The sequence below is a fragment of the Leuciscus leuciscus genome (assembly GCF_965113295.1).
Source record: "Leuciscus leuciscus genome assembly, chromosome: 6".
In the NCBI taxonomy this organism is placed as follows: domain Eukaryota; kingdom Metazoa; phylum Chordata; class Actinopteri; order Cypriniformes; family Leuciscidae; genus Leuciscus; species Leuciscus leuciscus.
This window is the reverse complement of record NC_138730.1, coordinates 42,339,513-42,355,690: the sequence shown is the minus strand read 5'-3', so window position 1 is coordinate 42,355,690 and position 16,178 is coordinate 42,339,513. Positions and strand designations below refer to the sequence as shown.

At 36.3% G+C, this 16,178-nt stretch overlaps 1 protein-coding gene across 2 annotated transcripts in view; it reads right to left on the bottom strand.

The window, feature by feature from the left end:
• Positions 1 to 16,178, bottom strand: part of fyco1b (FYVE and coiled-coil domain autophagy adaptor 1b) — a 30,722-nt gene that overhangs the window by 11,176 nt on the left and 3,368 nt on the right. For both annotated transcript variants that reach the window (XM_082172955.1, XM_082172956.1), the window contains exons 4-12: positions 13,696 to 13,821; positions 6,240 to 6,346; positions 5,000 to 5,143; positions 4,525 to 4,618; positions 1,460 to 3,550; positions 1,292 to 1,384; positions 695 to 804; positions 418 to 585; positions 101 to 244 (exon numbers count right to left, since the gene is read on the bottom strand). In XM_082172955.1, the coding sequence (XP_082029081.1) occupies positions 101 to 244; positions 418 to 585; positions 695 to 804; positions 1,292 to 1,384; positions 1,460 to 3,550; positions 4,525 to 4,618; positions 5,000 to 5,143; positions 6,240 to 6,346; positions 13,696 to 13,821 (3,077 nt within the window). The remainder of the gene's footprint in view (positions 1 to 100; positions 245 to 417; positions 586 to 694; positions 805 to 1,291; positions 1,385 to 1,459; positions 3,551 to 4,524; positions 4,619 to 4,999; positions 5,144 to 6,239; positions 6,347 to 13,695; positions 13,822 to 16,178) is intronic.

Here is a 16,178-nt window from a genome sequence, read left to right as displayed (position 1 = left end):
GCATCATTATTCCATTGCATCTAGCTGATTTGAAGGCAAGGACATGACATTTATAACAGATAACACAATGCTTGTTTCCCCTAAAAGTTTCACCCCTGACCTGCAGTTGTGTCTGTGCAGCATCCAGCCGAAGTTATTGCGGCAGCTCAGGCAGTATGTGACGTCTCTGTCTGTCTGTTCCTCAGCTCTCAGTTTCTGTTCAAACTCCAGTGCATCTGACTTCTGCCATAAAGCATCTTTCTCCCTGCAGGGGGTGCCAAAGTTCTATGAAGAACAGCTTGCAACAATTTTAGCAGATACAATAAAGGGATTTTTAAGTGCAGTTTTGGGGTTGTAGGTAACATATCTCCTGATGTGTTAGATAAATGTGAGCAGAAAAAACATAACATTAGTAGGTAGGCTAACTGTCTAAGTCACCTTATGAGCTCAATAAGTCTCTCTTCCAGGTTCTTTTTGGTACGATAAAGGTCATCTATCTCTGCAGACATCTTCAGTTCAATGTCTTGCTTCTCCATTGCACTTCTGCTTAAGTTCACACCCAGTTCATGACAGGACTGCTGAGCAAGTGCCAGTTCCTTCTCAGCTCTGACAAAAACAAGGATCAGGCCATTATCAACTCTTGTTTTTTTTTGTTTTCATGTGTTAACAATTTTAATGTATGGTCTACCTGAAAAGCAGTACAGAAATCTCTTACCTTGATAAGTCCAGTCTGAGTTTTTTTATCTGTTCCTCTTTCTGATGAATTTTTGTTTCAGAATCATCAACGAGGGCATTTTTCGTTTCGATCATCTGATTGTTGACGGACTTTCAAACAAAAACACACAGAAGCAAAAACCTGTTTATTTTCCAAAATGTAAGTCTTCTGATCAAAATAATTCAGAGTAATAATTCATAATAATAATTCAGAGTCACATGCTAAATACTTTATATAAAATAATTTCAATAGCATTATGATAGCCTAAAGGCCCATTCACACCAGAATGATAATTATAAAGATAACTAAAATGATAATTATATTAGCATCCACTTCAAAGCATAATAATGTTTTGTTTATTATAAGCACACACTGAAGTTATGTCAACTGCAGCTTTAAATACTCAAGCCTTTGCTCAATTCAGCGCAGTGGAAAGCAAAAGTCAGCTGTTTAACAGTTGCCAAGACTACAGCAAACTATCCAGTGCATTGATATAGGATTCACTTGATTCATTCACAGGTTTGTCAATTACTCTATGTAGTGAAATGCCAAGTAATGTGAAATGGCCTCAACAACAATCTAATGAGATCATAATACCTCAAGCTCCAACACTTTGGACTCAAGACTTGAGACTTTCTCAACTTCGTTTTCCAACCTCTTCCTTAGTGCATCCAGTTCCTCATTCAGACCCTTCAGAGAGACATTCATAAACAGTTGTTCAATATGACAAATCCAAAACCCATAAGCATTGTTTACTTCAGTTACCTGTATTTGACTTTGATGGTGCGCAGCCTCATCGCTCAACTGAGACCTCAGTGTGTCCACTTCCCTCTGCCGGATCTCTTGGAGGCTTTTGGCTTCTTCCTCCACCTGTTCAAGTCTCTCCTGCAACTTCTGCATGGCTTCTGGGTGTCCCTCTGTCTGCTTTAGCTGCTCTTGGAGTCTTGCATTATCGTTACTCATGGCCTCCATCGAATCACTTAGAGTTTCCACCTCCTCTTGTGCCTCCATCTGTACCTCCTGCAGTTTGGTAGAAAATTCTTCCCATCGCAACTGAGCCTCCTCATTCTGGCCCTTCAGCATGCAAACGTGAACCCCGAGCTCTGCTGTCTCAGTGTTGGCCCTATGTAAGGCCTCACGAGCTTCTTCGTTCTCAAGTACAAGTGTGCTGTTCTGCTTTTTCAACAAGTGAAGCTCTTCCCTCATAGCAGTAATGTTCGTTTGGATTTCTGACCGTACCTTGGCCTCCATATCCCTCTCTTTTACCAGAGAGTCCTCTCTTTCATGGCAGCGTAGCAGTTCGTCCACATGCCTACGGTTTAGCTCTTCCACCTGGGACTTAAGTTGCTCCGTCTGAGCACGGAGGTCTTCTCTGGAGGCTTCTGTCACTTCCTGCAGAGCCTGGATCTTCATCCTCTCCTCTGAGCTTACCAATAGCTGTGCCCGGAGCTCCATGACCTCCTCCTGAAGTCTGGAAACCTCCTTCATGTTGAGTTCAAGTTGGGCCTCAGCCAGAGCCAACCTGGAAGTGGATTCTCCATTTTCAGTTCTTGAGGATTCAATGGCCTCCAGTAGTTGTCTAGAAGATGTTCTCTTGTTCTCCTGTGGGACTACAGCACTATCATCTAATTCTTCCAGCCTTGATATACTCTTCTCCCCAAGTTGTTCATTTTCGGTTTCCTCATTGTTCGCCTGGCCGTTAAGTATGCACTTCTCCAGATTTTGGTTCTCTACAGTCAGTCCAGCTGACTCCAGTCTGCTTATCAGTTGCCTCTCGAAGGCCTGTGCAGTGATCAGTTCTCTCTCTAGAGCGGTCTTGGTTTGTGCCAGCTCTTTGCTGCTGTCCTCGTTTCTTTTCACAGTCTGGATCAGCTTGGCATTGATCTCCATTAAACTTGTGCACTGGGTCTTGTAATCTTCCAGTTTCTTGGCTTGCCCTTGAAAGCTCTGACTCTCTGCAGTCAACCGCTGGTTGTGATTCTCCAGTTGCCGAATCTTCTGGGTACTGGTGGATAACTCATTCATCTTTGTATTTAGTTTGTCTTCAAGCACACTTTTATGTTGCAACTCATCTTGCATCCTTTTCTTGTGCTCCTCCAGTTGACTCTCCTGGGCCTCCAATGCCCTTTGCACGTCCTGAAGCTGTGTCTGGAGGTTCCCAGTTTCCCGCTCCTTCAGAGATAGTGCTCCCTGAAGGCGGTTAATGGTCACCTGCAGCTCATCAGCCTGTTGCTTTGCAGTTGTTCGTTCTTTGTCGGCGGAGACGCTACATGTGTCCAGTTTGCCTTCCATCTCCTTTACCTTCTCTTTCTGAAGCGTCAGATCCTGGGCAAGTCGCTCAGCTAGTCTAGCCCGGTCTTCGCTCTCTCGTTTAGACTCAATCCTCTCTTCTTCAGCCTCCTTTAGCTTGGTCAGGAGCTCTTGGATCTTCCAGGCTGAGTCGCAGTAGTTGGCGGCCTGCTGTCCTTTTTCGTTCAGAGCTCCGTCAAGCTTTGACAGCAACTCCATGTTCCTGTTCTCCGCAATACTCAGCTTAGCTTCTAGCTTGCGTTCTGATGTCTGTAGAGACTCCAGCTCCGGTGTGGTGGTGGGGAGAGCCTCCCCTGAGGACTGTTCTCCTTCTTTCTCTTGATTAGGTCCTTTAGCCAAGAGTTGTTCCTGTAGGTCACTGAGCACGGCTTTCAGATCAGCTGCCTCACTGGTGAGCTGATGGACCTTCTCCTGGAGCTCTTGTTGTTTCAACTCTGATTGGTCAAGATCAATGCGCAGGTCCTCAGAAGGGCTACAAGACAGCTCGCCCAACTCACCTAGCAGATTGGAGCCAAATTCTTGGCCTGGAAGAAACTCCTGAGCTTGCTGCATGAGGGAAAATTTCAACAGTGACTAACGACAACAGTGAAAAATAAAGTGCAACCACTCAAACTAGTCCATTGTTGATAATGAAAGACACTAAATTACTGGTATTGTGGTATTGAATCCAAAATTAAAAATAGACACATAAAATTTAAAATGAACAGCGTTCATCGTGGCATGATTCATGTAATGTGTTTTACATAAAAAGATTACGTTCTTGAAGAACTGAGCGCTGATTGCATTATAGCAAAGGTACTTTTTAGAGTAAGTACCAGCTCTCTTTTAATTTTTTTTTATTGAATTACTGAGAGACACACTTGAAAACCTCTCCCTTTTCCATATTGTAGTCATGTATGCCTATGATGTGACTACATATGCAATGTTATTATTGTTAACTAAAACTTACAAATTGTAAAAAAAAAAAAAATAATAATAAAAAAATAAAATAATAAAGTATAACATTTTAAAAATAAAGCTGAAATAAAATAAAATATAAATATTAGTAGAAAAACTTAAAAAAATTAAGTTACAAAAATGACAAAACTGAAATAATTTTTTTTTTTAAATGTACAATAAAGTTCCATTTGTTAAAACATCAGTTAACATAACATCAATTAAAAATATATTTAAAGCATTTGGTAGGCTTATCTTAGTTGATGTTAATTTCAAAATGTACTATTACATTATTAAAATCAAAACTTCTATCCGTAAATATTATTTAACAGACCTGAGCCAACATGAACTAACAATGAACAATGACAAATATTTTGCTCATTAACTAATAAACAAAAGTTTTGTTTTTCGTTTTTCGTATATATATGGGGCAACTTAATATTACAGCACATTACTTTTAAAAGAACAGCTCCCCAACATGAAATGAATAAATTAATGAATACATCTGACAACATGTATCCAAAGATTGTGAGGATATGAACAGAACTGATCATTTTAATGCTGTTTCTAATGTGTTAGCCAACCTGTGAGTAACTGCTGACCAGACTGTTAACACTAGAGCAGCGACTGGGTGGTTTCCACACATGGCCAGATGAGAGAGCTGATCCCAAAGTCTTTCTGTATGTGTAAAAAAAAAACATAATAAGCATGCAATTTGTATTGCTCATTTGAAATACATAGGCTAAAAAAGTACACATTTATGTAGAGCTTAGATAAAGTTACAAAGTCATTGTAGGCAATGCCCTTTTGTGTACTACTTTCCTGATCCCTAATGAAGAAGATGAACTGAAAAAAAGTATTTGGATTATATGTTGTTATTTTTTTGTATGTGAAAGCTAATTTTCTTTAATAAAATGTTTACATATACTGTAATGATGCTATTAAAAACAGACTGTTCAATTAATAGAAAAATCAAAAAATAGAACTGGTTAAATGTGTTGAAGTCAATACTTGTACATTACTATTGTGATATACATAGATTGAAACTTTATGAATTACCTAGCAAAGGTAGGCCAGTCAGAGTCGAGATCATAACCTCGGGATGCTACATCAAACTGGACCTCATTGAGTTCATACAAGTGGTTGATGATATCGATGTTCAGATGGGACTTCAGGAAGGGACTGCGTTCATAATACCACTCACTGTGAGAAACAAAAATCAGTGACCAATCATAAACAAATCTGAAGTTCTCAGAATGCTTGTTTTGAAGAAATGTTATACACTGCATTTCAGTGGATTTAATTTTGCTTTTATAACACAAACACAGGCCTTTGGGAAGCATATCCTGTGCTGTCAGTATTACAATAAAAATCGCTGACATTACATGCAAGTATGCTACTTCAAGACAAGAAGTTTAAAAAGTGAAGTGAAAGTGGGTGGAGGAAGAGAAATTACTGTTGAAGCGTCAACACTTCTGTTATGCAAAAAACAGCTTTGCAAAAACTGTGATAAAGGTGATGACTATGATTTTTTTAATTAATGCATTAATATATGCACTAATGCATCAACATTCTTTTTTCACATGACCATGTTGTGTTATACGCAAAAGAAATATTACATGTAATTTATTGTAGACTAATTTGCTGAAGCATAAACCTTTTAAAGTTGGTTAGTAGAGCTAGTTTCTGGTTTCATGCATAAACATTATGTTCGTGTGAATTCTCCACCACACTTTAGAGAGTCGAGTGTGGTTAAGCTTTGCACACAAAGTGTTGTTTACAAGTTTGATTTCATATTATTTCAAAAACAAGTCTCAGGCATAATACTGATATTATCAAGAATTATTAATAGAATTATATATATTAATATAATTTTTTGCATTCTGTTTGCACTTTATAATGTAAACATATTTAAATTATCATGTGCCTGATGTTTTTTTAAATGTTTGTATTGTGATTTATATATATTTTTAATACTTGTCTGTGTTATGTTGGGGTTTTACACCATGGGTCAATCCTCTGTATGTCCTGTACATATAGTAGAATTGACAATAAACTTGAACTTGAACACTCGAATGTCATACTGCTACATTCTATCTTCATTACTTCTTTTTCTCATGTTAATTTTTAGTTAATGCCATTTCATAAACATTTTACTGGATGTCTACTGAAAATACAAATGATACTTTGCACTTGAGATAGCAAAACTATGAATTTTGAGCTATGATTCATAATCTTACTGTACATGTAATAAGAGAAGTTCCCATTAAGATGGTCAAATTATTGGTGAACACATTACCATGTGATTTTGTAGTTCATAAGACATTGCTGAAGAGTGTCTGCCAGCCTTTGGTGCACCAGACAGTAGCGGATGAAAGCCCGTCCTTTCCCCAAAGACGTCTTCAGCTAAATTCACAAAAAAAACCACACAAAAAAACACATAGACATTGCATTTGATAAAAAAGATATACATGTTTTAAAATCACAGAGACCTGAGAATGAAAGCTGTTCATGTTAACTATATATAGATTACACAAGATTGGCCTGACCACAACACAACAGCTTCAAAAACCAAAAGATCCTTAAGATAATGGAATGAGACATGTTGAAGAACAATAACAACACACATGTGAACATCACAAAAGAGTTACGCCGAAAACAAATTTGGTGTAGAAACAATTTTCACTCAGAAATATAATAAATGATTACAAAGATCACATTGCACTAAATGTGAAACTTTTAAATAAAAAGACTGAAATTGTATTTTCTTTAAAGGGGTGGTATAATGCCCTTTTCACAAGATGTAAAATAAGTCTTTGATGTCCCCAGAGTGTGTATGTGAAGTTTTAGCTCAAAATACCCCACAGATATTTTTATATAGCATGTTAAAATCGTCACTTTTTGAGGGTGAGCAAAAACGCACCGTTTTTGTGTTTGTTCCTTTAAATGCAAATGAGCTGCTGCTCCCAGCACAGGGGGCGGAGCTTCAAGAGCTTGCACTCACACACACACACGCACTGAAAATTTCAAAAACTTTTAGCCTTTTATGTTCAAACCGGATTCAGACAATGATGGAGAGACTAGAGAAGAAGTGACAACATGTAGAAGCAACAGGACATTTCTGAATGGTTAGTTGATGAATTTATGTAGCTTATGTGTAGTTATCTTCTAGTCATTGATTAGCATATTCTGTCTTGATATTCTATAAATCGTGTCCCCGGGGGCGGGGTTTATGTAAATTCTAGGGTTAGTGATGTCACTAACCCGAGAGGAATGTTGTGTAGTCTCTACCAGCCGTTTGTTGTAGTCCTTAAAAAGCGATTTCTTTGAAAGCAAATATCTCCCTTTGCTTTGAACTTCGAGCGTTGTAACTTTGCAGATGTTGTTTATGCTCAAACAGCAACATCACACACTAACTAAAGTTAGAAAAGTGAAATCATAATCAACCACCCCTTTAAAAAACATTTTTATTTAACTTAGAAAAATATTTTTTACAGTGTAACAACACCTGACAAACATTTGAGTTTTGAAAAGAAACAATATTAGTTCAAAGGTCTGCTTAAAAAACTAAATGATAGCCCTCAATGAGCAGGGTTGGAGACAACTACAATATCCATCATGTTTACACAGCACACACAACGCATCTGCACTTGCTCTCAATTTCTCTCAACATGGGGACAGAAGAGGTGTCAGTCAATAATTGGGAAAACAAAGTAACTTGCATTACGTATTTGAAAAAGTAACTGATATTCTGCTGTAAATGTATTAGTAATGTATTACTTTACTAGTAACTTGAAAAAAATAATGATTATGTAACTTGTGTTACTTGTAATGCATTACCCCCAACACAGGTCTTCATTGCCCGCTGCCAACGTCTACTTTGACCCGCCCTCAAACACTGTTGAGTTTGGTGTGTGTTGTCTACATGTCGAGAAGATACTGTTTTCAGCGCTGCAAATCCACTTTGCATGCACTTCCAAACGATGAGGATACGAAAAAAACGCCATCGTTACTGTTCGTATCACTGTGTATACAAGTGCTAAGGATGATCCAGAGTTGAAATTTAAATATGGTAATAGGCATTCCTTTTCCGACACCCGCTGTAAGTGGTAGACCAATCACAACAGACTGGGCCATCTGACCAATCAGAGCAGAGTAGGCTTGCGGAAAGGAGGGGTTTAGAGTTTAGAGTCTTCAAACGAAGATTTCAGACTGTCTGAGAAATGAGGTGATGTGCAATGTATATTATGAGAAAATGAAATAAAATAAAAAATATAACAATAAATTTTTTTTTTTGACCTTGGATGCATGTAAACCTGTTGTACGAGACCTCCAAAGCAAAATTAAGAACCTTTAAAATAACATAATAGGGTCACTTTAAAGTGCCCCTATTATGTTTTTTGAATATTCCCTTTATAATACAACTTGTCTCAACCTCAAACACATAATTTTACTGACGACTGCTTCTCAAATCTCAGAGTTCAACACAGGATTCGCAAAACGCTTGCTCTTGAAAGATGGGTGAGAACCCAGTTTATTTGGACCAGCTTGCTCCTCAGAATCACAATCTGTAAGTATGAATAATTTTTTATGTATGTATTTTCTACTGGGTGTTCAAAATCCGTAGTTTTGTGTTTATAATGTGTAAGTTTACGGCTAACCAGATAACTCACATTATTACTGCCTTGCTGAAATAGTTCTGCAAATCAGCTGTGAGCCACTATTACCTAGGGACCGTTTGGTATTTATGGAATGGACCACCGGAGGAAAATAGGGGAGGGTCATGTCTTTTTATTCTTTGTTGAGGGGAGGGTCATCCAACTTTTTTTAGTCTAGGGGGAGGGTCACCCAACTTTTGTATTCATGAAAACAGCAAAATTTCAAAGTGGCTTGTTTTGTGCATATTTTTCCATGTAGCTCCATGTAGATCTCTCAGTCTCGGCCCCCCATCGCTAGCAAGGTCTGACCCAACAAAAATCCAGTTTGGCGCTGTTTGACAGTGCGCGCGCTTCTGGCGTATACGTTTAGAAAAAGTGCATCATGTCAGAACAGAACACCAATGAAATGTTTACCCGGCAAAGCTTTAAAGCACGAGCAAAAAATTTACTTCTGTGATTGTGAATAAGTGCAGTGCCCTGTGAGTGTAACTGTACCGCTGCATTAACATGTGGTGTGAATGTACGTCGAGTTTTACAGTATTGGGACTGAGGTGCCAGAACTGCAGCTGATAGAATGAGCACTGTACGATACTACCATATTTTAGTTTCCATGCTTATTGTGTTTCCACAACAATGTTAGTGAGTAAATCTACTGAAATGGCCACCATAACAGTGGAGTGTAAGATGAGAAAGCAGAGGTTAACGCCCGTTTCACACATACTCCTGTGCAGTGCGTATGCGGTGCAGGAGCAGCACGCGCTATAGTGCTTTCACATGCTGCGTTTGCAGTGCGTAACTGATCCACGGCTGGACCACAAAAACATACTCACTATTTTAATTTCAAATCCAGAAGTTATCAGCAACTTTTATTAAAAAAAAAAAAAAAAAAAGTGTTGTCAGCATTGTGATTCTCTTTGTACATATATACACTCTTTAATAGACGTATTCACTTTTAAACAATTTAAACAATGTATTATTCAATATGGCAAGCCGTTTTAACTTGTATTCATTTCCAGGATATGAATTGTTGATATCAAGAATTACATTGTTGATATCAACAATTTAATTGTTGATATCTGTAATTATATTTTCACTAGTGAAATTTCACCATAGGCTGCCATTCAAAATCAATTGTTGATATCAAGAAATGATTTCTTACTAGTAGAAATATAATTTTTGATATCAAATTACATTGTTACTAGTAAAAATGCGAATTACTGATATCAATAATTCAATTGTCTCTAGTTGAAATGTCTATTCTTGATATCAACAATTGAATTGCTACTAGTCAAATTTTTCATTTTTGATATCTGAAAATGTATTTCTGATATCAATATTATTTCAGATATCTAAAATGGCTTTCTTATAGAAACAATCACATTCATGATATCAGAAATTAACATTGTCACTAGTGAAAATGGAATTATTGATATCAAAATTAACATTGTTACTAGTAGCAATTCAATTGTTGATTTCAAGAATAGACATTTCAACTAGTGACAGTTTAATTCTTGATATCAAAAATAAAGGTTTTTACTAGTAAGAATTGTATTTCTGATATGTGAAATTGGAATTTCAACTAGTGAGAAATCAATTCTTGATATCAACAATGGATTTTGAATGGCAGCCTATGATGACATTTCACTAGTGAAAATACAATTACAGATATCAAGAATTATAGTTTTTACTAGTTGAAATTAAATTGTGGATATCAAGAATTAGCATTGTTACTAGTGGAAATGTCATTTCTGATATCAAAAATGGCCACTGTTATAGTAGAAATCTAATTCCTGATATCAATAACTATCATTTTAACTAGTAAAAATTGAATTGTTGATATCAAGAATTAGTATCTTGGAAATTAATAAAAGTTAAACCGGCTTGCCATAGACGAGTGCTGTTCATTATGTTGCCTTGTTGAGGTAAATTGTAGTTTTCCTTGCTTTAACCCAGACTTAAAGTAAAAAGATGACTGTGAAAAAAGTAGTATTTAATTAAATACATTTATGGTGAGATTACTACATGCACATTTCATATGTGAAACGGTTGTCATGGTTGTAAAAAAACAATGGCTATTGTACAGAAGTAATCAATACATTATCGGGGAGGAGCATGCCTTTTTCACAATCATTTTGGAGGGTCATAGAAAAATGAATTGCTGGCGAAAGGGAGGGTCAAGTCTATTTTGACTATAGATCTCAAAACTCCTCCGGTAGCCCCTTAAATAAAAAACGAACAGTCCCCTAAAACTGTGTCTATTAATGCTGATCGTCAGTTGTTCTTACTACTTTGAGTAAAGATTAGCAAACTTAAATGTTACATCAATCATTCAAGTTAGTGCTCAGCTTCCTGCGCTGTAAACGGTAGACCAATCACAACAGACTGGGCCATCTGGCCAATCAGAGCAGAGTAGGCTCACGGAAAGGAGGGATTTAGAGAGACCGATTCAAAAATGTGAAAAATGTGGCGATGTGCACAGTATATTATGAGAAAATTATGAGTGTTTTTTGACATTTGATGCATGTAACCCAGTTGTAGGTGATCTACAGAACAAAATTAGGAACCTTTAAAATGCATAATATGTGACCCTGGACCACAAAACCAGTCACATGGGTCACTTTTTTGAAATTGAGATTCATACATCAACTGAATAACTGCTTTCCATTGATGTATGGTTTGTTAGGATAGGACGATATTTGGCCGAGATACAACTATTTGAACATCTGGAACCTGAGGGTGCAAAAAAAACGAAACATTGAGAAAATCGCCTTTAAAGTTGTTCATTTATGTTCGCGATTGTGCTGCATACACTCACAAAAATAAATGTTTTATATATTTACGGTAGGAAATGTACAAAATATCTTCATGGAACATGATCTTTACTTAAAATCCTAATGATTTTTGGCATAAAAGAAAAAGCGATAATTTTGACCCATACAATGTATTGTTGGCTATTGCCACAAATATACCCGTGTGACTTGTGACTGGTTTTGTGATCCAGGGTCACATATTAAAATTCATTATTTTGCATTTCTTATTCCTTTTTAGCATTAACAAATAAAACAAAACTTTTGGCAGTCAAATAGTCAAGAAATCATGTTCAATATTGCTGGTCTGGCACACTAGAAATGAAAGGTCAAGCTGAGTGCACTGCATAGTGGGATACACTATCCATGCAGTGTGCTCTGGTTGTATTGTGCACAATTTGGCAAATGTAGTAATAGGACCTCTGGGTATTCCATGTATACAGAAAATGTGTGTAGTACACACACTGCAAACTGAAATTATTGTATGAATAGTATGGTAATATGCCATTCTAAACACAAACAATGTCTGTCTCTGGTACAGTATGGGCAGGAGAACAGATGGAGGATTACAGTGGGTGACCAAAGAGCATAAGGACACCAGATGGAAACGTTACACTACTACAGCTGATGCTGGATTTCTGGATTTTTTCTGGATTCAAGACTCACATAAACCTGCATTTCAGTGGCAAAGGAATTGTTGTATGTATTAGTAGAAAGTTGTTCTTCAAAGGAGGAACAAAAAAAAGGAAAATGTCCTAATAATCTATTAAACTTTAAAGGAACACTCCACTGTTTTTTGAAATAGGGCTTATTCACCTTCTTTCCTACATTTAGATAGGTGGGCAAATGCATTTTTGTCTCAGTGCATGCATTATTTTAGTTTGACAGGGTTGGCGCTAGCTTAGCTTAGCATAATGAATGGAATCCTTTGTTGCCAGCTAGCATGTCCTGAGTAAAAGTGATATAAAAAAAATAATAAAAAAACCTAATTACTTCTTGTGGCCTGCGTATTCACAACAAGTACAAATTGCGATGCAGATTAACACTAGGCGATTTCCTATGCAGATTTTGACTTGGGACTATATTAGGGGGAAGCACAGGCGAAGCACTGCTACTTGGGCGCAGAGATATCACGCCCAAGTAGCAGTGCTTCGCCTGTGCTTCCCCCTAATATAGTCCTTAATATATAAGTCAATATCTGCCTAGGAAATCGCCTAGTGTTAATCTGCATCGCTATTTGTGCTTGTTGTGAATACGCAGGCCACAAGAAGTAATTAGGTAGGGTTTTTTTTTATTTTTATATCACTTTTATTCAGGACATGCTAGCTGGCAACAAAGGATTCCATTCATTATGCTAAGCTAAGCTCACGCCGACCCTGTCAAACTAAAACAATGCATGCACTGAGACAAAAATGCATTTGCCCACCTATCTAAATGTGGGAAAGAAGGTGAATAAGCCCTATTTCAAAAAACGGTGGAGTGTTCCTTTAAACTGTGAGTAAAACAGGTTAGTGTCTTAAAATGATTCTGTTGGGAACAGTACACAAAGAAAATGATCACATCTCACTAAAGCCTACTCTGAAAAAATGGTACAGGAATGAGTGCGAGAATGCAATACAACTGAAGTGTCGGTATATGTTGTGGGAGATTGCTAGGATGTTGCTAAGTGGTTTCTAGGGTGTACTAGTGGTTGCATACTGGAGCCAGGGTAAATGCTGCTTAGATCCAAAATTGGTCAAAATAGTAATAATATTCTGGTCCCAAGATAAGGCTCAGGTCCCTCCTTCAATGATTTTTCCACCTAATTGTTGTCCAACCGGCTGATAAATGAAGTCTGATCCCTTAAAAAAGTAATAGCTAACCTCTCCACAGCAAGCTGCATGATTTAAGGTACGAGTTGATGAGTTGTGTCCCAAAGTTTAATACTTAAGCTTTTTTTCTAACCCAAAGTAATAGTTATGCATGCCTTAACAAACAGCACTAAAAATCACCTGTCTATGTGTAGTATGTAAAATTCTTTGGTAAATGACCAGAACAATAATCTTTGCGAGAGCCTCTACCGCTAGTCGAACGCCTAAGAGCACATGACCAACCTGAGGCCGAGTGTCACTGCTTCCTTCTTGAAACCCTCCAGAGAGGTAGATAAAAAAAATAAATAAAAAAAATGTATATAAAATGTCAGAAAAACAGTGAAATGAAACTGTGAAAGAGAAATGAGAAGATGTGCTGGAGCCAAACACGCACTGGCTGAAGAGATGTGTTTTCCTGCAGAGCTCGTGCAGTGGATTACCTCAGGGATTGATTTGACAAAGCGAATGCCGTCATTAGCTCCTTTAATCTTGGCCAAGCAGTCACAGAAATAGTCCCAGTAGTCTTTCCTGCTGCCCAGAAATGTGGTCCTCTCTTTCTGGTCAAACTGGACAAAACGGTCAACAGGTTAATCTCAAAGCAATCACTCTAAACACGACTTTTGGTTGAATATGAATGCGGAGATCACCAATCTCGTTTCAGGTCACCACAGAACGTCATGTTAAGATCTACAATCAACTGGCATTCTACATGACATTCCACTTTTGCTCAAGTTAAAACTAGTTCCACCAGAATCTGCAAACTTGTTCCACACTTCATGGACTGATTGTGGGCAATAATCTGTGGAATGGATATAAATTATTGCCGGATTGTTTTTTTAATTATTATTATAACAAATTACAGTTGTCAAATCAGTTTTGTTGTTCTTATCTAAACCTAAAACCGTATCTATTAAAATTGTTTTCGGTAATTGAAATAAAGCTGAAATAAAATATACATATTACATTAAAAACGTTTTTAAAAAATGGCAATAACTGAAATAAACTAGAATTACTAAAACTGGGGCAGAAAGGATAAAAAAAACAAAAAACATAATAAAAATGACAAAAGCGCATCAGAAAATTACTAAAACTTTAACTAAAATAAAATAAAATAAAATAAATAAATAATTCAAAACATTAAATTCTATAACAGTATATAATTGAGAATTATTGAGAATTGAAATTAAGAACATTAATTAATTTTTTTATTAATTTAACTAATTTTTTTTTTAAAAATGCTATAAAATTAATCAATCAATCAATTTAATTATGTCATCTGACTCGTAATAGAGAGAAAAGGAGTATGGATGAAATTATCAGACCCTTATTTAAATATAAAAAAAATAAAAAATAAAAAAAATACAGAGCTGAAGGTCCTCCAATATTATTGGTAGATAATATTTAAATCCAATCAATGAACATAGATGGGACAGAGATGTGTAGAACTTGTGTGGATTTTGATGTGGAAATTTCTGCTGAATTTTGTAGGTGCAGATTCCATGCGGCCCTAATTTTAACTTCATGATGAACCAAGGTTATTTCCATAAACGAAAACTGAAACTAAGACTAAAACTATTGGTCAAAAAACATTTTCGTAAACTGAAATAAAATAGAAATTTCAACATTAATGAAAAACTAAAACTAAACGAAACTAACAACAGTTACTGAAAAACTAACTGAAACAAAATAATAATTCGCAGAAATAAATAATCGTTTTCGTAATTAATAAGCTCTCCTAAATACTTTTTTCCACTGTGCTACTTTATTTTTCAATGTATGACCGTTGCGCTTGAGTCTCGCGTCTTCTGCAGCATCACGTGCATGACACCACGACGCTCTAAAAACGCGGCACTCAAGTTAAAATAAGTTCAACTTTTAAGACACGTATCGAGACCTTGCGCTTTTCCCCCGTTTTTCAAAGCAAACCCGCTTTCTGTGTGAACCAGCCCTAAGAAGCAGAAAGGCCCAAATAAGTATTTCCACCTCATGCAAATACAGCTGTACCTTAATTCCAGGTATAAGATTATGGAGGACCAAACCTGCAGAAATAAAAAATTAATAGATAAATAAATAAATAAATAGATAAATAAATGTGATAAATAGATAAATAAAAGTGATAATAGGAAAAGAAAGAAAGAAATAAACGACTTGATAAAATAAATATGATTCATTTTTAATCAAATTCATTTTTGTATTATTTTTCACCTTAATGTATTATTTTCTGCTTTTATACATTTTTACATTTTTTTACAATCTTTTTAACTTTTATTTATTCGTTAATTATTTATTTATTTATTTATTTTTATATTTATTCTTACATTTATTGTTTAGATTTATGTATTTATGCATTCATTTATTTATAGATTTATTTATTTCCACATGTATTTATTTTTAGATTTATTTATTTATTGATTCATTTATTTTTACATTTCTTTGTGTAACATGGAAATGAGGAAGGCGGTCCTTGTGTAGCTTCCGTGCATCATTGGTTGAGAGCGGTTGAGAGCTGACGAATAGAATCGTCAGGCTTAGCTAATAGAGAGGAGATTTTTCCAAAAATAAAAAAATAAAAAAATGGCGGCAAGAAATGATTCGTTGTCCAGTTTGCTACGGGATGTGGCAGATTAGCTGGAGAATTGTAAGTAATTTTCACCTAATCGCATTATGCCGAAATATTTTGGAGCGTCAACTATTTTTCCAGAAATAATAACACGAAGCTGAAACTACTTATGTGATCCCTCTCAGCATCGTCGTTATCCCTCTCAGTATCGTCGTCGTCATCGAGTGTGGAACCGTCGGCGTCAGACGCTGGGTTTATGACACCCAGACACCCAGTGGATAGTTGGTTTTCAATTACCTGTATATTTCAAATTACCTGTATGTAAGCAGCACACAGTGCAGTGTTGATGTTAAAACTGTGTTG